Here is a 26,385-nt window from a genome sequence, read left to right as displayed (position 1 = left end):
GTGCATCTGGGGTTGCGGAAAATGCCCCGAATCAGAAATACAAAAGCTAAGTAGAGAAATCAAGAAAAAATCAGGAAGAAACGCGACGAGAGCTGATTGAATTTAGGAAAGACAGAGGAGACAATCACAGGACTGAATCAGTAATAAAGAGCAGGCTACGAGGTGCCCACAGGAGAATGGGTTCAAATAAACACTTAATAAAGGGAACTGAGTAGGAGAAGGAAAACAACCAAGAGAATGAAAATGAGAAAATAAATTAAAAAAAGGATCAGAATGAGGTTGAAATGGAAACGAGCAAAAGGAGGACAAAAGCGTGTACTCTTGGTGTCTCCGAAGAAGAAAATAAAATAACGGAACAGAGCATTTAAGATCGTAATCCAAGAAAAAGTTCCAGAAATAAAGAACTGAATCGACACATTGAAAGGGCCCCAGGGGTAACCTAGGAAAACTGCATGAATAATCAACTTGGAATTATTAGACTTTAAAGAAAAAGAAAAAAAACTCTCAGAGCCTCTAGGCAAAAAACGAAAACACTTAACAAAGGAAAGAGCGGTAGATTGGCTTCGGCTTTCTCAACAAGAACATATGAAGCAAGGCAACAGTGGTGCAGCATTTTCTAGACAAGGAAAAAGAAGCTGCCCTTCAAGGTTCAAGGTCATAGAAAATCAGTTTTGAATGTGTTAGAACTTTAGGAATACTGTCCACACGTGCTCTTTAAATTTTTTTTCAATTTTAAAAAAAATTTTTTTTGGGTAATCTCTATACCCAACGTGGGGCTCGAACTCACAACCCTGAGATCAACAGTCCCATACTCCTCCTACTGACCCTGCCAGGCACACCCCACACGTGCTTTTGCTGAGGAAGTCTAACAGTTTCTAACTGGAGGATGAGTTTCATCCAACCAAAAGATATCTGGGGACAAAACACCGTTGGAGAGCGTTTCACATATTGCACTTACAGAGTTGAGACTAAAATCGGGTGGGACCAGGGGTTGAAGAAAAATATATAAACATTTATGTCTGAATAAATAGAACAAATACAACTGAAGAAATGGGAGAAGGGAGAGAAAAGGGGAAAAGCAGGGTAAGACCATTCACTGTGGTGTAGGTGGTAGGAAGGGGTCAAAGCAGATCATTTGGTAAAGACACCTTGTAAAGTTGAGGAAAAAGAGAGAGACTACAAAAATCATTAGTAAAAATGTAACCACTAGAATGAAAGTACAAAGCTTCCTATAAACCATAAACACATACACACGCATGTATGCATGCACGCATGCACGTAGGCGTTCGCCAAGAGCCCTCCTTCCAGAGACACGGGAAATATAATACAGTCAGTAATTACAGCAGATGACAGAACTGAGAGCAAACATAGCAGTCATGTCATAAAACTGAGCGGGCCTAACTTGCCTCTTAAGTCAAAAAGACTTCCAAATGAGCTCATAGAGCAAAACCCCAACTCTGTGCTGTATGCAAGTCACGCACTTTAAACACAGCAATTGAAAAAGCTACAAATAAAGGGGGAGGACAAAGATTTATCAGGCAAATGGAAACAGTAAGGCAGCAAGCTTTGCAATCCTGATGGCAAAATAGATTTCAAGCCCAAAACAAAAGACAGAAATAGAAAATTCAGAAACACAAACGGCCCTTGAAAAGATCAAAGAATATTGAACTTTATTCATAGTAAGAGAAATGCAAATGGAAACTATGTTGAGATGCCATTTGTCACCCATCAGGTTGACTACGCCCAACTCCCCCCAGATCTCATTGATCTCTGGGCTGGACAAATTGCTGATTGATTACTCCCCAGGCCATCTAGAGAATCCTTTCAATGTATCTCAATTTGAAAACCAGGATGAGGAAATGTTATCATTTCTTTTCATATGTTCTACCCAAGTGTCCATAAAATCTATCTATATAGGTTTTAAATTTTTTCTCATTAGCTCTGAAATGATCAAAGTTCAAGCTTGCCATTACTGGGATTGAAGCCTGCCTGGGAGTCACATAATATACTTTTGAGAAAGTTCAGTTTCAATTCACCAGTGTCGTGAGCAATGTGTGTCCTACTAGGACTAACTTTCCCCTGTTGGCTACCTTCTGGCTAGCAAAACAGAACCCCAGCTTTTACCCAAACCGTCACCTTACACATCTTCATATAACCGTCATGTCTAAGCTCCCTTAGCAGAAGGGAGAGAGCAGTTTTGTTCTCGTGAAAGCAGAACACACTCCGAACGAGTTTTAATGGAGTCTGTTCATCGAGCGTAGTGTGTGATGCAACAACCTGGATTAATTTTCTGTGCTCAGTGTTTTAGTTTAAAAGGTCGAATCTAAAGCTAAAATGGGAAGGCTGGTGTGCGTGTTCACCTGATTCCAGGCGTAATACAGCAAAACCCCCAGGTCCCTGTGTTCCTACAACTCCAGGAGAGCAACTGGATAGACTTCTCCCAATTAAAAATCATGCACGCAGACACTGTTTTAAAATAGCTAGAGAGCCGTGGTTCCCATGGGGGGGCAATTTAGCACCCCCCCCAAGGGTCATGTGGCCATGTCTGGAGACATTTTTGATGATCACAGCTGGGAGTGCTCCTGGCATCTCGAGAGTAGGGGCCAGAAATGCTGCTAGACGTCCTTCCACACTCAGGGCAGCGCCCCCGAACAAGGAATGGCTCCCTCCAGAGTAACAGTTGTGCTACAGTTCAGAAAATCTGCTTCAGAGCGAGCTACCCACTCGTCTTCGCTTGGAACTCCCCCCCCCCCAAGTTTTCTCTTCATCTCTTGAGATGGCGATGGTCTGTCTGAATGTCGTGTCCCCTCACAATTCTTGTGTTGAAATTGTCATGCCCAAGGTGATGGTATGAGGAGGTGGGGGTCCTTTGGGAGGTGACTCAGGCCACGAGGATCCTTCAGATGGGTCAGTGCCCTTATACGGTGTGAAATCTGTGACCTGGAAGGGCCTCATATGACCAGGCTGGCACCGTGACCATGGACCGGGAAAAGGAAATTTCTGTCGTTTATAAGCTGCCCGGTCTGTGGTATTTTGTGACGGGAGTCCGAACAGACAAGGACAGGAGGAACAAACGTGACGACCGAGATACGGCCGCAAAATACTCTGGACCAAATTAAACAGAATTAGGTCAATGAAGTATTTTACTAGCACCGGAAGATGCACGTTGGCCCTGATTTCCTACTCGGACTTGCAGTTAAGATACTAAGGGGTGGGTGTGCAGGGCTGGATTACATTAGAAGATTTCTCACTCGTCTTTGGGGGACTATGTGCTCAGCAGGTGGTTACCACAGAATCATTCACACCAGCACAATGGCGCTCCTCCAAGAATGTATTTATTTACATGAAAACACCGTTTTATACAAATTGAAGACAAATCTTAAAGGGTTTGTCCAGGCAGGCCTTCCCCTTTCACTTTCTTTCGCTGTCATAAATAAAATGTTTTAGACTGGTTAAAAGAAACTGAATCTGCCTCTTCTTCCCCACTCCAAATGATTGAATATTTAATGTCTCCAGTTACCCTTTAAAGAAAACTCTTGCCCAGGGTGATTTTATTTAATTTATTTATGTAATACAGTGTAGAAAGCTATCATGGTCATAAGCAATGATTCTGTACAATCATCCTGCGGAAATTTTTTTGGGAGAATTCCTGGTAATTTGAGACCAGCAGAGCACCCCCTCCCCCCACCCCCCCTTCCATAAAAGTGCTTACAATGAACAGGGATTCTTTTCTTTATCAAAGATCCAAAGATACATGGACAAAAAAGTTTCAATTCTCAATGCCTAATGTGTGCACATAAAACAGGCACAAAGAAATAAATGTGTATCCTCATAATTCCTATATCACAAATCTAGCAGAAGCAGCAATCTGTACAGTAAAATGCAATCATGGAAAAAAATTCTCTAGATCATTTGGAATACTTAAAAATGCTTAACTTTAAAATGCATAGTGATCAGGAAAAGAAGACTTTAGGCAAGAGAAGCAGCTACACTCCCACGTTCACACGAAGCATCCCCCATCGATTCTTAAAGCATATTTCAAGTAGGGCTTAATTGGGTCACAAACCACAAGAATAATATACAACTGGCTAAGGGGCTATGTGATAAATAATCAGGAGAGAATCTATTCATGCACTAGTTTGATACAGCTAAGTTCTTTACAGTACACAAAACCCATTAATAATGTAGAGACCAAAATGTAAAGAGAGAATACATTGCTGATTTGTATATTAATTCAAGTTCAGGCATCTACGTGTGTTACAGCACAGCTGTCGAAAGGCGATAATGAGTAAATAATAAAAGAGGAGGGCTTGTTTCTTTCCACATTATTCTATAAATGAACACCGATGGGTAGTGAAGCAATGGTTTTGCTGTCCGACTTCAGAGGCTGCTGTGGCGGGGGTCTAGTTCTGCATCTGCTCGAAGAACTTGTAAGTGGGATTTTCATAGCCATTCTGCTGCATCTTGGAGAGGTGGCGCTCCTCTGGGGTCACAGCAGCGTCAACCTGAAATGCAAGGGCGAGAAAAAATGAGTTTAAAAAAATCGATCTTTTACGAGTGCACACGTTGAACCGTAAAGGATAAGGAGCATGGTGGGCTTCTCTCCTTCCCAGTGACACCTCCGAGCAGGACGCCTGCGCCCACCAGTTACGCAGATGCTCCATCTGACCACCAGGAGGCGCCTAAAACCTTGCCAAGCCGGCTCTGCTCGCAAAGCGCTCCTTGGTTGCTCCCCCAGCTTAACAGTAACTGGACGCATGCAGCTCAATAAATATTTTTTTTCTTCCCTGTTGGCTCGCTAAGGGACCAAAAGGCCACAATGGAAAACTATTTTACTTGAAAGTGTGGTGGTAAGCTGGAAAAAAAAAAATCCAAAAGCATCATGGAGAGTCAGCAAAGTATATTGGCAGACGCTTAAATAAATCCAGACTGCTGATTATCTTTCCACACTCATTTTAATTTGTCCCTGCTTTCACTAAATCTAATATGACAAGAGGTCTGAGAATCTTTTAATTAAAATGATGATCTACATGTATCAAAGGGGCCATGTGGCAAGGAAAAAAGGAAAAATAGTCAAAGAATGCACTGTTCTAGACTATATATCTATACTTTTTTTTAAACTGACTACTAAGACTACAGAAGTTATGTCCAGCTAAAGATTTACAAATAGTCCCTCTGTGTTGCTGTGCTCTAGGTCTGGGATCAGGCCAGCAGCTGGAAACCTGGCTGTGCCCCTCCACCCCGCCCCGGTCGCTGTGAGGACAGAGCTGGGAAGGGTATTTGCTCTCTGCACGGCTGGCAAGGAGTACTTAGCCCTGTCACGTGGGGAGTGGCTGTTCACGTAAGGAGTATATTTGCTGTACCACTCACGCCGCACAGCAGAGAGAGGTACTGAACTCTTTGCTGAATGAATGAAAGCGGAGTTTTGTTATTCCGCCTTGGGAGCAGGGGCTGCAGTACCCCCTCTCGCCAAGCCCGGGTAGCCGGGATGGGAAGCGGTGCAGCCCCCAGGCCGCCCACGACGTGCACGCTTCTCGGGTCCCAACCACACGACGTTCCCATTCCGCGGCCTGGTCAGAGCTGCCTGCGTTCAGCGCCAAGACCTCATGCTGCTCCAAGGACAGGCCGGGGTGTCTCCCCCCGAGAACAGAGCCTCCAACAAGCTCTCGCCACGTCCACACCCGGAGGACACTGCGCAAACGCACGCTCCCCGTCACCGTCCTTGGGGGCATCACACAGATGTTTTTCCTTTCCCTCTTCTTCCTCNTGGGGGCATCACTACAGATGTTTTTCCTTTCCCTCTTCTTCCTCTGACCCGCTGTGTTGTCAACAAATGAGGTCACCGTGCTTTTTAATTGGCAATGGTGTCACGAGCCGCGGACTCGTCAGTTCCAACGCTGTCGTGGACGAGGAGCACTGATAACGAGAGATTCCACCCACTCTCCGAGTGTGCGCGCCAGGAAACAGCCACACGAACCCAGGCATCTTTTTGTTTCTGTGCCACCTTTTAAATGGTATTTCAAATAGTGCAAGATCCAGCGCAAAGCTGCCGTGTTTCCGAGTATAGAAAAAGTGCTGCGTGACTGTTAAAATATCCTGCTTGTCCGTCCTCCAGGAACACGTCAACCCTCGCGCTGGCTGTCCACTGTCATCTGCATTCGTCAAGGTCAGGGGAACACCTGGCAACTTCATCGTTTATCTCGTCTTCAAAGGCCAAAGCCAAACGCGCAAAACAGCCCTGCCAGAAATGGGAGGCAGAGGCCCGGGTGGAACGCAGGCGACCGACTTTCCTGCCTTTTTGGCCCTTTTCCACCTGCTAATCCTCATTATCTTCTGCTGCCAGGAGGGCAGTCAAGCCTCGCCAGTCCTGCAGTGGGGAGGCTGAGCCCGCAGGCCTCAGAGGGCTCGGGAGCTTTGGTAGGGGGGATCATTTTTACAAAACGGTGCCACGGAGCTTGGGTTGTATCTCTTTATCCCGAGCCCCTTGAAAGCTCAAGGTGAAACACTGAGTACTCACATCCATGGATAAACCTACCACGAAAGGAAGAGCATCAGGTAAAAGGGCAGGCTTCCTCCCCGGTGGGGCTCAGCAACAGGTCCTTCAAGGCTAAGCGGCTGCCCTGGTGTGGGCGCCATGCGAGGGCCAGGCCACTACGGTGCAGGCAGGGCCCTGGCATAAACACCCCAGTATTAAAGGAAGCTGGAGCCAGTGATGCCTGTTCTGGAAGGAATGAGGGAACAATGAAGTTGGGGACAGACTCCCCACCTGCCCACCAGGCAGGAACACCTACCACTTGCTGAGATGGAAACCCACATGCACACACGTGTGCACACGTCCCCTCCTGAATTGCTGGATTCGACCGCATCAATAACTGGTCCTAAGTCTTCATCTGCTCTAGGTACTAGGTGCTGTGTCTTCATGGGAGACCTCGGGCCCCTCTGTACTGCACTCCGGCTTGGCCTCAACCTTTAGCCCTNTCCTGAATTGCTGGATTCGACCGCATCAATAACTGGTCCTAAGTCTTCATCTGCTCTAGGTACTGGGTGCTGTGTCTTCATGGGAGACCTCGGGCCCCTCTGTACTGCACTCCGGCTTGGCCTCAACCTTTAGCCCTTCACTACATCCACAGGAATTTACAGCTCAACTGTCAGGACGGCAGAGATGAAATTCTATCTGGGTCTCCTTAGTTTCTAGTTCCTCCGTATCATATGGTCTCTAGTGTGGGTGTGGTAAGCCAGTCAACTCCACATTTTAATTTTATTATGTAGAGTACCCAGCAAGATGTGTGTTACTGGGTGTCCCTTTCATGCACGACACTGAGCTAGGCTGAACCAGATTCCTGACCCCTAAGATATTCCATTTCAGGTCATCTGGGTGGACAAGGAAAGAAGATAAACCACAGTGACTTAATACATAATCACAATGGAGGGTAAGAATATCCCAGGAGCTTGTGCAACGGGAAGGAAAACAAAGCAAACTAACCAGGTTTTCAAGCTAGTCATTTACCCCACCTCTAACTGCCCCCCCCCACCCCCAGTGTTGGGTTTTGTGTTCAGTCGTGTCCGTGTTCATTTTCTTAAGTGTAATTCCATCTCCTTCTAAGTAGTTCACTTATGTTTGCTGCCTACGTTAAGTGATTGTTCAGGCAGGCAATGGATTCCTTTGCTATGCCTTCATCATCATTGGTCCCTGATGCTTTTCTTTAACCTTCCAGTATCTCTTCCTGCTGTTTGCTTCCAGCCACAAGAGATTCTGGGTTCAGCCACACTTTCCTGTACCTCTGCTTCCCATTGAACCTGACCGCTCCGTCCAACTGCGCCACAGCACCCATGTCAGGGGTGGCTAGGTACGTCCATCCTGGTGGGTCAGCTTCTTGCCAGGAAGAAAGGACCCCCCAGGACATGCTTTTATCATGTTATCAGTATGATGGGCACATTCATCAGGAAAAGTCACACGCTGTAACTCCATAAAAAGCTAACTAGCAACTCTCTTCTTATTTAGATCATTAACCAGATGGCTGGGGGTGTGTGTGAAGGACTGGAGATTTCCGATGGTCCAGTTATTAGACCTGTGAACGGAAAATATTTTTATACCCTATAATAGAGAGAATCTGTGCCACCCCCCCTAATTTTTTTTTTTGTTACGGAGATATATTTGGCATTAACGTTATGTAAATTAGGATCTACAACCTGTTAACTTGGTACATTTATACATTGTAATATGCTTGTCACTGTAGTGATAATTAGCACCTCTATCAGGTCAGAGAATTATCTGTTCTTATCCTTTCTTATTAGTGTTTGGAATAATTAAGTTCTAGCCTCTTAGCTAGTTTGATGATTACAATACAGTATTGGGGTCTATATGCATTATACTGGGCATTAGATCTCCAGGCCTCATTGACTATTTGCTGCCGGTTTGTACCCTTAAACCTCTGTCCGCTCCCCTCCAACCCCTTTATTACAGCTGAAGTCTCCATTTAGGAGGAGTGGTGGAAAGAGTGACAACATGCATTTTGGAATATCCAGGGTCCGTCCACTTCCGCGTAGAGCGCCATCTGGGGTCAGTGGACAGTGGAGGAGCTTGTTAAAGCAGGAGCAACTGGGATCAGTCAGTTGGCGCTGGGACCGTCAGCCACCAGAGACAGTGGGGACCTGGGGGACATGGGAACAAAGGGCCGTCGTATCACTGCCTGACACATCAACAAAACACAGTCATCTCCTTGGGGAGCGTGGCCAGCTAATGGCTTACGGCGTGAACCTCTGGCCTTATGGCTAAGCAAACCATTATATCACTGTTTACTGCTTACTTTTTAAAAACAAACTGGCAACTGCTAACTTCCAGCTGGTAATAGCTCTCTCAATAAAAATATTAGGCTTGCTTTCATCTCCATGTCTCTGCCCTCTCCTGCAGGAATCTTCCGCTCTGAGAAGGGAGGTCCCCAACACCGAGGCTTTCATCGTGTCTTCACGCACCGAGGGTGTGAAGCAGGACGGTATTCTGCCCTGACAGACGCAGGCCAGTCCAACTGGAAACGCTCATTTGTGTGTTCTCCGTGAGGCAGGGTTACTCACTAATGAAGCAGGTTAGCCAGAGCTGGGAATAAGCTTATTTCTGGGGACCTGAGTGTGAGAGCCTGCCGATGGGCAGAGAACATCTGTCGGACGATCGCGTCCATTTGGGGTAAACGCCGCTCTGCTCTCGGAGACACGGTGCTCTGAAACCCCACGGCACCCGAAATCACCTGCGCCAGGTGAGACAACCTCAGTGCCTCCGTGGGCTGCAGCTCCTCAAGTCCACGTTCAACCACCCCAGCTAGACCACAACCTTCCCGAGGGCAGGGACGGCGGACGGCACCTCGGATGAAGTTCTCGTCCAGCGCTGCCGTCCACGGCTCAACATGGGACTGCACACAGCGATGTTTCCGGAAAGGAGAGAAAGGGAGTCCTGGAGAGGGAGAAGGGGGTGGTTTCCAGGCTCTCGACAACACCTGCACTTTCAAGGAGGAGGAGGGGAGAAGAAATAAGGAAAAGAAACGCAATACAAGGAGGGCACTCACTCTGGAGAGGTTTCTAGATGCCCTCGAGTAGTGAGCGGAGTGGGTATCAAGATAAGAGCTGAATAGCTGTCCTCCCTACAGCTCTGCTCCTGCAAGGATGCCTCCTGGCTTCAAAATGAATTTATTTATTTATTTTTTTGGAATCTGTGTTAAAGTGTCAACTCACTCTCTGACATCCCAAACCCAAGGAGGCTCTTCTTGGTGACTAACCACAAGAAACTTTTAACCTAGGCAGCTGTAACGAGGCTTAAGAGGCAACAAGTTCTCAGGGCACCTGGATGGCTCAGCAGGTTAAGCCTCAGACTCTTGGTTTCAGCTCAAGTCGGGGTCTTAGGGTCTTAAGATCAAGCCTCACCTTCAACTCCGTGCTCACCACAGTGTCTGCTTGTCCCTCTCCCTCCTCTTCTGCCCTTCCCCCCACTCATGCTCTCTAAAATGAATAAATAAAATTTTAAAAAAATACAAAGGTAGCTAGTTCTCTTGTAGACAAGAGATATTATTTTCTATACTTCACACCGGTGACTGAAAGGAAAGAGGTCAATAATTCTCAAAAATGACTGCAGTGATTCTAAGCCCCTTTGGAAACTGCTTCCTTAGGTCTGGGGTGGAACCTTTTAAGTAAGTAGCTGGTGAGTCTCATGCACAACCATGGCAGAAAGTCCTCTAGAGAGACCTTGCTTTTCTGCCCAGCATCCCTGGGCTCTTATGGCTGAACTGTGTCTTCCCCAAATTCATATGTTGAAGTCCTAGCCCCCAGTGCCTCCCAGTAGGACTGTATTTGGAGACAGGGTCTTTAAAGTTTAATTACGGTTCAGTGAGGTCATTGGGATAGACCCTAAGCCAACAATACTGGACAAACCAAACCCGCCGACACACTGATCCCAGACCTGTAGCTTCCAGAACTGTGAGGAAATACACTTCTGTTGTTCAAGCCACACAGCTGGGGACGTTGTAATGGCAGGTCTAGCAAAGGAATACGGGCTCTTTGGACTCTTGCACCCCAAACAGGCACCTGACCTGATAAAAAGGAAGATGCTTCTTGGGTAGATTTGTCAGCCGAGGCCCTTAAAACATACTGGAGACAGACGGCAACTGCACTTACAGTGCTGAGCACTGTGGAATAGAGTTGTCAAGTCACGCTGTTGTACACCTGAATCTAACAGAACATCGTATGTCCATTCTACTTCAATTAAAAACAAAAAAACTCCCATACAATATATTAAAGAAATGAAAAGGGGCTTTTTTTTTTTTAATGAGTGAGCATTCTTTCTTTTTTTTTTTTTTTTAAAGATTTTCTTATTTATTTATTCATTCGACAGAGATAGAGACAGCCAGCGAGAGAGGGAACACAAGCAGGGGGAGTGGGAGAGGAAGAAGCAGGCTCATAGCAGAGGAGCCTGATGTGGGGCTCGATCCCATAACGCTAGGATCATGCCCTGAGCCGAAGGCAGACGCTTAACTGCTGTGCCACCCAGGCGCCCCATGAGCATTCTTTTTTTAAAAAAATTCAATTAATTAACATATAATGGGTTATTGGTTTCAGAGGTACAGGTGTGTGATTCATCAGTCTTACGTAACACCCTGTGCTCATTACATCCCGTGCCCTCCTTAATGCCCATCACCCATTACACAGCCCCCCCGCCCCCCAGCAACCCTCAGTTTGTTTCCTATTGTTAAGAGTCTCTTATGGTTTATCTCCCACTCTGGTTTTATCTTTAGTTTTTCTTCTCTTCCCCTATGATCCTCTGTTTTGTTTTTTAAATTCCACATGAGCGAAATCATATCATTGTCTCCTTTGATTGACTTATTTTGTTAGCGTAACGTCCTCTAGTTCCATCCACATCATTGCAAATAGCAAGATTTCATTTTTTTTAATGGCTGAGTAGTATTCCACTGTATATATATACACCACATCTTCTTTATTCCACTGTATATATATACACCACATCTTCTTTATCCAGATGTCGATGGACATCTGGGCTCTTTCCGTAGTTTGGCTACTGTGGACATTTGCTGCTATGAACATTGGGGTTCAGGGGCCCCTTCAGATCACTACATTTGTATCTTTGGGGTAAATACCAGTAGTGCAATTGCTAGGTCATAGGGTAGCTCTATTTTCAACTCCCTAAGGAACCTCCATGCTATTTTTCAGAGTGGCTGCACCAGCTTGCATTCCCGCCAATGGTGTAAGAGGGTCTGGTCTCCCTTTCTCCGCATCCTCACCAACATCTGTCATTTTCTGACTTGTAATTTTAGTAAAAGGGACTTTTTAATTATTCAAGTATGGAAACACTTTTTTTTTTTTTTGCCCAAACATGAAATGAAAAAAAATCATCTTGAGTAGAAATGAAGTAAACTGCTGCTAATGAGGATACACCTCACACTGTTTCAAAGGGCACAAGCTCAGAAATACTTTATCAGAAGAGCAACCCTCCGGAGTCGGTGACGTCGTCATTGCTTATTTGATGTGCGTACAGTCTGGTCTGTCAGTCATCCTGTTCTCTCACACCTCACCGCTCCCCAGCACGTCCACACCAGTACGGACAGGGGAAAGAGACTCAAAGCCAATTGCCATCAGCAGATCCCATAAACAAGCAGCCTGGAGAATGTTAAGTGCTGAACACAATGAGGTTTCTGGCTTGGCCATACATTTAACTTATTTAACCTTTTCCTGCCCTTCTCTGATCGAGAATGGTGGGGAGCACATTTCTTTGGGGTTAGGGAGAAGTTTGATTCACTGAAAATATCTGGACTTCTCTCTGGTGGAAGAAACGATGGGTAGGATATGGGACAATTATTTGGACCTTGGCCCTACTTAGTTTGACAGTAGGTGAGCACTTCTGTCTGGGTCTGTTTTCTCATCTACAAAATGAAAAGATCAATTTGATCACTGAGATCTCTTTCAGCTCTAAAAATTCTAATATCTCTCAAGATGTATTAATTCACTTTCTATAACAGTTTTCTAGAAAATTACATATACTATGAGGATTCCCCCACCACGGCCCAACACCAGAACTGCATTTTAAATGCACCTGGCTGGCTCAGTCAGTGGAACATGTGACTCTTGATCTTGGGATTGTGAGTTCGAGCCCCATGCTGGGTCCAGAGATATTTAACAATAAAATCTTAAAAAAAATAAATGCCTAAGAACTTATTTGTAAATTTTATATTTCAGTATTTTGTATCACAGGTTTCAGAAGTCCTATTTCAATCTTGTAGCTACTCTGTCTTGTTGGGGTAACCCACGACCTCCGTGCTGTACACACTCATGTTAGTCACATGTTGGCCTGTGGGGACAAAATCTTGAAGCATCATCATGCACTAATTGTGACCGTCACTTGGTGAATCTTCTCCCCACCTCCAGTGTGACCGCACGAATCCCCGGAAATGAAGATATTTCCGGTAGAAGCGTACGGTAACAGGTTGAACGTCTGGACCAGCCTTTCAGGTTCTGCTCAGCTGTTTGGTATCATGTGATTTTCTGTGAAACTTTAAAGGTAAGACTCTTTCCTGAAAATTAGTACCAATTGCTACTACCTGGTTTTACTTATAAGTAAAAAAATAAACAAAAAGCTAGGGAATAAATGGGTTTAGGTTTCTTTAGCTTTAGGATTTTTTGAAGCAGACTTCTACCTTCCTTTTCATTTCTAACTTGTCGTAGTTTTTTTTTCTTTTCTTTTTCAATGTGTGAGGGTGATCACCATATCTTTAAGCCAGGAATCATCATTCGTATTACTTTGACATTTCAACACAAATTCTAAGAGGCCGAGGGAGCCGCGTACAACCCAATGCCTTGATCACAGCATTTCTAAGTCAGAATGAATGAAGACCAAAACAAGAAAATAGTTGCCAAACTTGAGCTTCATGTAGGAATCTAGATTTTTTTTTTTCAAAGAAGAGATACTTAGATGATTCTTAGTTTAACGCCAAGGAAAATCTCCTGCGTGGTCTTTCTTTGGCTCCCGCTCGCCAACACGCAGCCATGTTCACCTACCTCCACCACACCGTGATGAATGGACGTGTACTGCTTCTTCTTCAGCATCACCAAGGTGATGACGATCACTGTCGCTATGACAACACCGCCCACCATGAGTCCAATGATGGCACCTTTGTTTGAACCCACATCTTCTGCAAAGAACACCTTGAAAACAAGTCAAGAAAAAGGACTTCAATTGCAGGAGACAACTGGATACAGCACGTGAAGAGTTTCAGTGTCTATCTTATGCTGTCAGTTTGAATTGGTGGTCACTCTGTTATTTGGTGCATACTTGGAAAAAAAAAATCACACATTCTACCTACTAACAATGACACTTGTAGTCTTACAGAACGATGTATAACGTGTTTTCCCCAGTTCTGGGAAGTCTACTTTCCATCCATCCCCCCATGGCCCTAGAAAGCCAAAACAGTAGCCAAGAGAAATCTGAAACCCTCTGATCAGTGGAACATCTGGTGAGAGGTGGGGCGGGGAATCTACCAAAACCTAGAAAGGCACGGATTGTGATTTTGAAAAGAGGTCGCCTGGGAGACCTGATGTATGACCAGTCCTCCTTAGGTGCTTTTCAAACCCACAGATATCCTAATTTCCTTAGAGGGACACTAATACATAGGAATAAAGCATCTGAGACAAAGGAGAAAAAGACACTTGTTACCTACTTTTCGCCACGACCATTCAACAGGACAGTACTGAACCTCGAGAAGTATAATTCTTAAAAGAGAGTTTTTTCAAAGGGAAGAAGTAGTTGGTAATGAGATAAGAATTTTAGTGAACTCCCTGCTTGCTTACTGTTTTCTCCAGAAACCCAACTCTACCTGCTGTTTTATTCTTGCTGTTTGTTTGAATTGAACATAAACAAATTTTGGAAAACATTGTCAGAGATATTCAGTCTGATAACTTTGCACTCAGCATTCCTTCATTTTGTTGATAAAAGTCACTATTTCTCAACTTCATCTACCTAACTGGAATTTTAAAAGCACGCTGCACCTTTTACAATCCTGTTACGTAAGGAGATGATCTTATGCCAGACCACCTGGCCCAACTACTACTAACATATACCACATTTATTATAGAAATGAATGAAAACAGCTCCCTAAAGAATTCTCTCAGTCTAATCTCAACACAGGAAGAGGACCGATTTTCCACAGTGACAACGAACACCCTAGTCAAAAGACAATATAAAATACAGCAAATAGAGCCAATTTCTAAGAGTCTTACTCAGGGTATATCTGCAGCAAAATGAGAAACAGTTTGTAATTATTCCCCTTTCTCAACAAATATGCTGGCTCAACATATTTATAAAAAGCAAATCATTAATTAGCTAATGATAAAAATGTGAGGCAATCAGGAATAAATGCAAGTCTGGACATCTTCCTATGCCTTTAAGAAAATACTGTAATTTTGTAATATTCATTGCACTAATTATAGTACCTTATCTTATCAACTAGCTCAGTAGAGGGAGCTGATTCTCCTAATTGCTGCTGTTACCATTAGTCACTGTCGCATTACAGGACTTTGCGTAATTGTGGAGATGGGCTTGTATGACACGGGCTCCAGAAAATGCAAGTCCGCACATTAATCTTCAGCTCTGTGCCCCACCAGCCCCCAACTCTTCAGTAGCTCCCCCCGAGTTTTTTAACCTCTTCGGCATCAGCCAGATCAAGAGTGCCTCAGATTTCATCATAATTGAGATGGGATTAACCTGCCAGCGAAAAGCATGCTTCAAAAAACTGAAATGTGCTTGGACAAAAAGATTATGGGAGTTGAAATGCAAATCTGAATCACAAGCCAGTTTTGGATTTGCTCCAATTATTTAGAGTGAAAAGAGGATACACAGTACTTCACAGGCATTTCTTCTGGAATTTACTACTTGCATTTATAAGCTGTATTTATGAATAATTGGAAAGATATTCTCTTCCTTGAAAAAAAGCACGCATGTGTCCCCCCACATGCACCATAAGTGCCTGAGAGTGAATACTTCTCAATTATTATTATTGCTAGGAGAATTTTATTACCATTTTTTGGTTGACTACTGAATGTGCAATAAAATTGTCTTCTTTGTTAATTTAACCCCCTTACCAGGCTTCCTGAAAAGATGAAAAAAACCCCAACATAATGCAGGATTTGATTTATCCGAAGCTTCTGCTAAAAGATTTTATTTAACAATGGGAGCTGCCTGGAAAGGAGATGGGTGCTCTTTGATTTACTCCGATTCTAACATTCGGGGGAAACAACAGTGGGCGGGAGGAGACTTTATCCAAAAAGGAAGCTGCTGTCTTCCTTGCCCAAATCTTTCAATGAGCAACACTGTTGGGAACATCATGGAGTCCTGCTCACCTCCTGCCTCCACCCACCTTGGTAGAAACCCAAAGACCCTACCCTTGGAGAAGAACCGAAAACGTGGGCGCTGGGGAAGGGACGGGAAGGAAGGGCAGAGGGAGAGAGAGCGGCACAGGGAGATAGTTAACAAATGCCCACTCAAATCCACCTCTTATAAGCCCGGCTTCCTAGAAAACAGAGCGGAAATGAATTAGAGCAGATATTATAATACACAGTAATTCCACTCTAAGCCCTGAGTGAGCTTAACTGCCTTCTAGACATAAAGAACTTCTATACAAAGATCCCCGTTTTCTTTTCTTTATGCGTCCATGATACCCTATAGGCAAGTGCTTTATTCCTGTCTTTATCTCTTCCTTCACCGGCTTTCTGGCACAGCGTGAACAAGCGTGAACAGGTCATCTGGCGAGACAAGCAGAGTGGCAGGAAGAGGGAAATTATCTTACGTACCAATTTCTGATGATGAACTTCGTATCCTGAGTCATGTCGGAACTCGGCGTCCATCTTCACCTCAGAGATCTCTTCCGTCTTGATGTTTGTCAAGCCTGAGCCTGCACGAACCCATAAGCATCACACCATTACTAAATGACCCACGGCTCTCAGTTCAGTGTCTGTGTAAACACGAGCCCTCTGACACCAGAACCTTCTCTCTAGGTCTAGAGTGAGAGGAAACAGACTAATGACTTTCTTCAAGAAAATGGACACCCTGTATTTAAACCCTTAACCACTACCTATTTCAAACAAAAAGAAATTAAAGAAATCCGAAGTTAAAGCTTCTACTGCCTTTAAACACACGTTATAATTTTTTTTTTTATATGGGGAAAACCAGAAGTTAAATGCTAGTTGGGAGGCTGGCAAGGAGGCGTTCCCAGAACATACTGGTTGTTATAGGGCTTACTGTTTAGCCTAGTCAATGTCTTTTCCCATGTGTTCTCATTCTTTTGGAAAAAATAATAAAAGTCTTTAAAAATCAGCATTAATTACCTGGTGGAATCAAACTGCTGCTTTAGGGCTTTGTTCCAGTTACAAATAAATTATGTTCGTGTATCTATGCAGTGAAGCATTGTAAAAATCGTATTATTTATTTAGTTAGGTGATTTGGTTATAGATACAGAATATAATTGGTTTGTCCACTGAATAAAGACTTGCAGTACATAATTTTAGAAAATGTTTCTGTGGGACTAATGGAATTTATAATTTACTAACTCTTCCTTCTCTATAAATTGGTACATGATTCTTACACTAATTGTTATAATAAATTTCATTTTTCAAATAACAATTTGAAGCTACAAAACAAAATACAAAGCCATTTTTAAAACAAAAAAATGAAGGCACAAAATATAAATATCAGTTCCCATGTTGTAGCATTTAAATCTCAAAAGTTATAATTTTAGGATGAGAAAATCACGTCCTTTTTAAAAATATTTTAAAAGAGCTTTTAAAATCTTGTCTTCTATGGTATTCTCACCCAGGGCCAAACCCTCAGCTCCCGAGTGAATGGAGAAAAATCTATCCGTTTGCCTCCATTTCGGCCAGCTCTGCCTACAAGAATGACGGTCTTCCTTACATCAAGCCCAAATCAGTTCCCCTAAGGCATCTACGCTTGGAGCCTGTTCAATGCAGGGCAAGCCAAAACCTCCCTTCTGCCTTACAGCCTCGAACAGACCATACTCTCGAGGAGAGACATCGCGTTCCTGATGGCTCTTGCTCAGGCTACACGTTATCAGGTCTTTCAGCTCTCATGGGACTTCATTTCTTGCTTTTTGTCTAGTCACTCTTACAGTCTTGTCCACAAGGTGCCGTGAAAACTGTCACACACCTTGCTGAAATTGAAAAGCACAATGTCCACCACAAACCATGTGCCAGTCTAACAGCACAGCTCACATAAAAAGAAAAGGAGGATCATTTGACAAGACCGCGGGCACCCATGCTGGTTGTGACAGATCCCCGACTCCTTGTCCAATCGTTCACAAAGCTTCCACTTAATAACTCATCCTGAAACAGAGCCGAGATCAACGTCAATCTACACCTGGCCTGTAGACTGTCACCCTATCTTCCCTCCTGTCCATCTGGCAGAACTAGTCTCTTCTCCCTATCTTCCCAGCTCTCCTGCCCTCCAGGGGTCCACAAAGATCATGGAGAGCAGTTCTACCATTTCATCCTCAAGTTCTCCTAGCCTACAATCTGTCTGGGTCACAAATCTGTTAATACTCCTCCTTTCCAGAGGTGGGACTGAATTCCCTTCCCCTGAGTGTGGACTGGATGGAGTGCCTTGCTTCTAACGAACAGACAATAGAGAAATTGATTGTGGATGAGTTCTGAGTCTAGGGCAAAAAAGGCACTGCTGCTTCCCTGTTCTCTTTCTTGGATCACTTGGTGTGGGAAAGCCAGCCGCCATGTCATGAGGACACTCAAGCTGCTCTACAAAAGGTTCCCATGATGAGGTATGGCAGTGTCGTGCCAACAGCCATGTGAGTCAGCCATCTTGGGAACAGAACTTCCAATAGTCACAGCTCTAGAGGGTGTCTTGATTGCAACCTCCTGAGAGGCCTGGAGCTGGCAGCACCCAGCTAATCGTGCCTGAAATCCTGATAATTATAAGAAACTAGGGGGCGCCTGGGTGGCACAGCGGTTAAGCGTCTGCCTTCGACTCAGGACGTGATCCCGGTGTTATGGGATCGAGCCCCACATCAGGCTCCTCCGCTATGAGCCTGCTTCTTCCTCTCCCACTCCCCCTGCTTGTGTTCCCTCTCGCTGGCTGTCTCTATCTCTGTCGAATAAATAAATAAAATCTTTAAAAAAAAAAAGAAACTAAATGCTTGCTGTTTTAAGTCGCTAAGTTATGGAATTATTTGTTGCATTAGCAATAGAAAACTAGTACAAGGAGTTAGTGCTTTCTTTTTTCATCTTGATCTACCTTGGGCTTTAATTTCCTTCCTTCAGAAGATCACTCTCTCTAATATAGACAAGAAGTGGGACGGTTTTCCATTCTCTCTCATCTTTTACCATCCCTCACTGACCGTCCTTCAACCCCTGACCATGTCCCAAGAGCTGTGGGGCTATTTTTTTTTTCTTGCTTTGGAATTATTTTCATTTTCTCATCATTTTCAACTCATTCTGACCTCTAATCTTCCTGATGCTATGTTTATCGGGCTCTGATTCTGATGCTCTGTTATTTCTCCTTGGCTATGTATTTTTAGCTTCCTACTGGCCCTTTTAAATCTGAGATGGGGGTATAACCACAGTGATTTCTTTACAGCTCACCCTTTTGCTGTCATCGGGATCTAGCAATGCAGCAGTTAAAATTTTATTTCTGAGACCTTAAGAAAAGTCTCTTCAACAGTCTTTTCTTTTAGATTGTGGGACCAACAATGACTTTAAAGAAATAGGAGCTCTCCACTCAAAAATGTAAAAGCCCACATTATTTCTGAAAGGAGAGTGAAAATACTTTGGTACTCAAACCAAAATTCAAATTCACATAATAAGCTGGAACAACAGATAATTAATTATACAGCTCAATGGTCTGTGAGACTCCCAGCAGAAAGAGATCTTTCTAGTTCATTTTTGTATAGCATGTACAATCACTTAGTGAAAAGACTTTCCATACATTGAGCAAATCTCACTAAAAGGAAAGAAAAATTAATAAGCCTGCACATAGGGAAACATCACTGGTAAATAAGGTCACGTTGCATGTGATGAAATGTGATGAAATGTGATGAAATGTGATGAAATGTGATGTGTAGATTTATATATGCTTCAGGGACCTTTGCTTATAGGCTCATCAGACGTGTTTTCTCATTCTAAGCCCTGGTGTGACTCCAGGTCTCTAGGTCATGGTAAGTGAGCAGAATTGTTGTTCATTTGAGCGGGGAAGGAGGCACGCCCCTCATGAAACCCTTCACATGGCTTGGAGTCAAGGACTTGGGCTCCTTTATGAGGACTAGAGAAGGGTGGTAATAAATTATAGTGGAAAGGATAGCTTTCCTCCCCTTGTGAAGAGTGTGCTAATGGATTTTCCTTCTTTATTCTGGTCAAATGGTGTAACTTGACCTTCAGAGCCCATTTTTCCCTGGAAGTAAGCCAGGGGAGTAGCTGTAATGGCCGCTATGCCCAGAAATCACCACTGATAAGATGCTTTCCTGACCTGACACTACATTCTAAAAGTGATAGTGCTCTGGCTTTTCAGATATGAAAGACAAAGAGAAGTCATCTTCCTCCGTCAGGATTATACACAAAACCTTTCTTTATTTGTGTCAGAGTGACAACAGCAATCATTCAACAATGATGCCATCAACTGAATGACATGCTATGACAACCCTGGGAAGGTTCTCTAATAAGTTTGGAAAGCCTAAAGATATTAATCTGACACACTGAACTCAAGCATGCCGTCTCCTAAAGTGGGATGTTGGAGAACCCAAACTAACACTACGGACATAGCAGGGAATTGCTCCAAATGCTCGGGAGACAGACTGTAAGCGTAGAGAGAGCGAGCTAGGTCTGACTACCTACCCAGCAGATAGAGCTATCTGTAAACTAGAATATTCCTTACTTTGGATCTGATCATTCTTTCTTACCTATGGCCCTTCCTTTATTGGGGGAGCCCTAGCCTTACAAAGTATAAGAAAGAAGGCTGAGTCTAGGCCACTCTCTCATCTTTGAATCCTTCCCCTCTCCTTTACCAATGGATGAGACTCAAATCTTTTGAAAGCTTTCCTGAAGCTGACCTCCAGCGTGTGCCTGGGTTAACACGCCCTCGGTGAGTGCCCCATCTGCTTACATCACAGACACCCTGGCTTATAGCTTATGTGGGTCTGTACTCCCCCACCTTTCTAAATCCATCTCCTCTTTTAAATATGTCAAGTGTATTCCTTCTATTACATTTCAAGCTCCTGAGAACAGGGACCTTATCCTTTCATTTCTTTCCACCCACCACAGCATTTAAATGCATCGATCTTTGTGAAACACCAAAATGAAATATTGGTGTTACTGAAACATTGTTATTGTTATAATAAAGACTTCAGATGGTTTCTTCCCATGACAAAACACCTCTAACTACTTTCTAGCTCTTCCCTTGAAACAGATTGTTTTGGAGAAATGTATGGAAAAGTTATTTTTGTGTTTGATTTTTAAAAGGGGGGGATCAACTTTGGTGGTGTCAACCCTCCCAACCCCCATATTTGTTAGAACACATTGGCCTAGAGAGCCCAATGGAGGAACTTTACAAAATTGGTGAAAGAGTTGCTTCTAATTCACTTTTTATTCTTGGACACGAAAACCATCTCTTCCTTAGAAATAAAATAGCCATAAAAAAAGGCCCAAGGCAAACGACCATCCTGAGCTGGTCTCAGCTGGTTAGAGTGGAAGTGACCCTCAGCCTTGAGCCCCACCACGAGCTGAGCAGGACGCAGATGTCAACCGCCAGCTCCATGAAATTCACTTGCGTGACAATGGCAATAAGGAAGACATTAGGAGAGCCCAAAGTGTGTCTGACTTACTCTCATTTAAGTTCCTCTGAAAAGCCCTAAAGGCAGAGAGTCATAAAATCAATGAGAGCAGCTGTCAAGATGGGTCACTCCACTGTCCCTGCCGCCCTGTGAACAACCACACAGAGGCAGGAAGATGCCACGAGGCAGATGTGGAGTTCTCATCCATGACTGTGGCTGGGGACAGAAGCGACCCAAGCCGGCACTGGCAGTGCGAGGGGCCAGATCTGTTCTTGGCCTGCCACCGACTGTACCCGAACCAGGGACCTCCATGTGTTAACCTCTCCCAACAAGGTGAACTCCCCGGTCCTTGACTATTTATTGCATAGGATCATTATGAGGATAAGGAAGAAAATAAACACGGGAAGGTATGCATGTGGAGTTAAATCTCTCTAGAATACACAGCCTGTCAACTTAGTAACTACCGTCTTTGATTCATGGAAAACAGTGGGTACTATTCGTTGGGCAGAGTTGTGCACAAAGTCAAAAACCAGGCTTGTGCGTGCTTCTGTTGTGGTGTGACGTTGATTTTTAACACAGTTTGAGAGATAGGCTAAATACAGAACAAAAGGTGAAAGTGTATGTCTTCTTAATGCTGGGGAAACTGTTAAAAAAGTGTCTATTTCAATGTTAATGGGAATTTTAAGTGGTACAAAAAATAAAAGACTTGTATACAGAACTATGCACATAAATCCTTTCTGTCATATTAGTTCCTCATGGAGAATAAGTCCATACAGCCCACAAAAGAGAAAATGTAAGTATTTCTGGGCTCTTGAGGTAGTCCCGTTCTGACATTTTTAGGAAGTCACATCTACGTGAGAAACTGACTGAAGTTTGAGCCCAGTTCAGTCAGAAGAGGACCCGTCTGCATACCGAACAAGAAAGGAAGGATGAGATATTCAAAGTAGGAGCCACGTTGTCACCAGATACAGTGTGCACCTGCGTGGTTTTCCATTTTTGAAGACAGAGAGGTCTATATACTCTTCTCCACTTAAAAAAGAAAAAAAAAAACCCATAAATTGGAAGGGCTCTTTCATTGTTTGGAAAGGAAAGCTCAGAAGGAAAAACAGATTACTTCAATAGGAAATTGGAAAATAAAGTGTGCAGAAAAGCAAGGGGAATTTTTGAGAAGTCTGGTTTCCATGGTCATTTCACATCCTCTCTCTCGGTATCTGCAGTTGAGAGAGGCTCAGAGTGAAGAGCGGGGCGGCGGGTGCTGGAGCTCAAGTGCAAGACGCTGAGAGGGAGAAGGGAGCGGGGTTGTACCTGGTCGGGTGGTCAGTCCTCGGTCGGCAGCAGGGCGGGCGTCAACAGGCTCAACTGGGCACAGGAAGCAAGATACACGGAAAGCAAAGACAAATCAAGATGTGAGTTGTGGCTCCTGAACACAGAGCAGGGAAAAGCACGTGAAATACATAAGTTATAAACAAGGAGCAGCTGGAAAAGAACCAGTGAGTTAATCCTGAGATCGGAGTGGGAGGGGGACCACTTCAAAGGGCTTGTTGCTATTGATGGGCCAACCCTACTCCTTAGGTTTCCTAGTAAAAGCACTCACCAGGATATGCAGCAACATCAAAGAAGAGGGGCTGGGGAGGGTGGATTTACCTCTCCTTGAGTTTAGGGACGGTTTCTTGGCTTTTGATTAGAAATAAAATACATCATACCCAGCTTGGCGGAAAATCTTGAAGATACCTCCTTTAACAACTGCCCGATCATATTTTATTTTACCGCTAATTAACTGCAAAAGGACTCCATTAAATCCCCAGGGGAAATGCAAATATGAATTTATCGGGAGAGGAAAGTTTCACCACATAATCTGCCATTTAGTGCACCAAATAAAATTTGCTCCCATTTTGAGGGTAAAAGAAGTAAACCGGAGAGCCAGTCTCTCTATTCCTTTCATATTTCTCAACTTCCACAATTTTTCCTTTGTAAGAATTCTGGGCCGGCCCCGAAGGAAACCGTGCAGGCGGCATGGTGGTGCCCGCCATCGCTTACCGTTAGCCAGCATTTCCAAAGTGCTTCTGAGTCTCAGAAAACATTCAGTAGAACTTAGACTGGTCTTTGAAGAAAAAGGCAAGGGAGAGAAACAAAGCTTTAAGGATGAATAAACGGACAAGGGGCAAATGAAGCCGCGGGAGGGGAAAAGCCCCGTGGGGTAAGGCCTGGGAAATACAAGGTAAGAAGGTAAGGAAAGGTGAGCGAAGATGTCTGTGGGAAGATAAGGTGTGCTCGATGGGATGGCTTCTGGGTGAGCGGTTTCAGGAAGACCACCCAGCTTACTGATGCACACAGCCTGGCCTTCCAAGGTGGGATTACAAACCCCAATCCATCCTGAATGTCACATGTTGGCAGAATAGGGAGGAAGAGAGCAGCAGAAAGTCAAGACTTCAAATTATGAAAAAAAAAAAAAACAAAAAAACAAACAGAAAACCAGGTTTCTGAGAATACGAAGACATTTGGATGAATCCAAAGAGCAGCGTGGTTTGGACCTTTATCGTGCAGAGTGGTGGCATGGTGGAGAGGAGAGTGGAGGCCTCTAAACCAACATCACAACGTAAGCAACTTTGGGCAAATGACCATGTCTGAGGCTGCTTCTTCATACGTCAAACATAAAACAGCCTCAACTACTTGTAGTGAGAGACAAGACGATCTTAAAGCCTGCTTCTGAAATGCTCCAGTACTAGGAAACTGCACGTAGTAAACCTTCCCTAACAACTCCTGCCGAGAGGATGACTAATTTCTAGTACTTCACGGCTATGACAGGTCAAGACACCCTTCCTTCCGCAGCTCACAAATACATTCGAATGACACAGATTCTCTGTGTTTCACCTTTTTTTCCCACCTGCAACAGTATGTAGTGAGGGACGTTATTACTCCTTGTAAAACAGAGTTAACGGAGGGATTATTGTGTTTTTTGAGACTTTCCTCACGAGAGGTCCAAGGGTGCTTCAGTTGAAGAGAAGAGCGTGCCAAAGGACACTCACAGAGCGAACAAGGAACTTGAAGTGGGGATCCTAATCGTCAATGGCTAAATCGTCAGGAACTGTATTTGACTCATGAGGGCAACAGCAGTTAATCTGTGGTTTAAATACAGGCTGAAGAGCTGCTAGTTGGTCCCAGAGTCCACTGTAATGCCACCACGGATTTACTCTGTGATCTTGGGCAAGCCACATTCTTTCCAATCCTCGGTTTTGTCATAAGCAAACAGGGTTTTTCCAGGGCTCAAATGTGCACACATATGCACAAGAACCTTCCAAATGATAAACCACTATTCCACAATTCTTAAAGAAATATAGAAAAAGCCATCAAATAGATGGACAGGAAAAAAAAAAGTCTGAAAGATATTACCACAAAAAGCTATCATTAGTTATTCCTGGGTGAGGAAGATTATTTCTAGAAACTTCTCTGCCTTTTCTTCCCCATGTGCATGTGTTATCTGAAAACAGTAATAAAACCTTGCCTGTTTTTTAGGAAGGTGAAACAATTAACAGTTTTTTTGACTTAAACCCTAGCCTGCTTTAACAGTTTGAGGCTGATTCAGTGTGAATTAATATTCAAAAAATAAGTAACTCCTGTGTTCAGTGAGCAGATATCAATCAACCTTTTAAAAAGACAATTATGACTTCGGGGCCAAAAATGCACACACAAGACAAGACAAAGTGGTGCATTATTTCCCAGTCCAACACAAATACTTTCTGATTTTCCAAATGAACTATTACTCGTTGAACCAGAAAGTAACTTCAATACAGTATTCAAAACATTTTACAGTAGCTGTTTAGTAAATTAAAAATAAGAAAGAGGTCATCTTGTAAATTAGGATAAAACTTATGCAGAAATGTGTTATTCCCACACCTTCAGTGGTTTTGAAACCTTTCCCTAAGAGAGGAGAGAAACAAAATGATTCCAATTCTGGGGCTTCTGAGTTTGGTCTGGTGCTCCTTGTAACAGACCAGTTCTAAGCTGAATACTGCCTAGCACAGTCTGCCCCCAGGCCAAAGGGACTGGAGGAATCAGCAGGAAAACGGTTTTATACAAACAGAAAACAGGCCTGAAAATGACATTATTTATTTTCAATTTCAGTACCTATTTATGTATTTATTTTTTAAAAAGACTTTAAAAATTTATTTTAGAGAGACAGTGTGTGTGAGCAGGGGAAGGGGCAGAGGGAATGGGAGAGAGAATCTCAAGCAGACTCCCCACTGAGCGTGGAGCCTGACGTGGGGCTCGATCTCACGACCCTGAGATCACAACCTGAACTGAAATCAAGAGTCGGACACTTAACCAACTGAGCTACCCAGGTGCCCCTCAATTTCAGCATTTAAAGTGATTTGGTCATTGCTTCTTTATTAGGCTAATCAGAAATATACCAGAGGGCAGCTTCACTTGGCAATTACATACATAACAGTCTTGTAAGACCTGCTGTGCCTCTTTGAGAATATGATAGTGTTTCATGTATGTTTTCTATGCAAGGAAGCTGACTGCTGGCCACTCGGTGGCTGGCCTGCTCAGGTAATCATGACAAAGCAGAAGACAGTGCCTTTAGCCAGATGACTTCACGATCCATGAGAATGACAGTCTGATAAATAACAGCTTCACTTCACGTTAGCCAGTTAAGTTTTGTGGATCTGACAAAACCACAGAAAAATCCCTCAAGGCAAACTGCAGCTGGTCAAAGAGCCTAAAATATTGGAAAACTGGGATATGCTTAGTCTTTCAATATAAATTAAAAGAAGGTCTGGGTGTCTGACCCTCTCTCTGGACTAGACTGACTGTTCTTAAGAAAAAGCAATGAATTGTTGGTAAGGTCTGAAGCGATCATGATAAGGACTGCATGAACAATGAAAGGAAATGCTCTGAGAATTTCAGGTATTTTCAACGGCTCTGGGTGTGAGCACGTGTCTGAGACATTCACAAGGAACAAGGCCCTGGGGAGAGGGAATAAGGGGAGGAGATGGGGGAGGGCAGAAAGGGGGAGATTTTTAGGACTGTGTCATTATATGGCTTGTTATAG

General features: G+C 43.8%; 1 protein-coding gene across 6 annotated transcripts in view; it reads right to left on the bottom strand.

Moving 5' to 3' along the window:
* Nucleotides 1-3,319: 3,319 nt before the first annotated feature.
* APP (amyloid beta precursor protein) overlaps nucleotides 3,320-26,385 on the bottom strand; it is a 258,939-nt gene continuing 235,873 nt past the window's right edge. For 3 of the 6 annotated variants that reach the window (XM_002920062.4, XM_002920063.4, XM_002920065.4), the window contains 4 exons: nucleotides 22,638-22,691; nucleotides 16,339-16,439; nucleotides 13,552-13,698; nucleotides 3,320-4,505 (listed from right to left, as the gene is read on the bottom strand). In XM_002920062.4, the coding sequence (XP_002920108.1) occupies nucleotides 4,404-4,505; nucleotides 13,552-13,698; nucleotides 16,339-16,439; nucleotides 22,638-22,691 (404 nt within the window). In that variant the 3' untranslated portion in view covers nucleotides 3,320-4,403. The remainder of the gene's footprint in view (nucleotides 4,506-13,551; nucleotides 13,699-16,338; nucleotides 16,440-22,637; nucleotides 22,692-26,385) is intronic. The other 3 variants (XM_011226002.3, XM_011226003.3, XM_011226004.3) reach the window with 1 other exon arrangement.

This window comes from Ailuropoda melanoleuca, chromosome 1, assembly GCF_002007445.2.
Source record: "Ailuropoda melanoleuca isolate Jingjing chromosome 1, ASM200744v2, whole genome shotgun sequence".
Taxonomy (NCBI): domain Eukaryota; kingdom Metazoa; phylum Chordata; class Mammalia; order Carnivora; family Ursidae; genus Ailuropoda; species Ailuropoda melanoleuca.
Note: the sequence above shows the minus strand (reverse complement) of the source record. Positions and strands in the feature narration are given on the sequence as shown.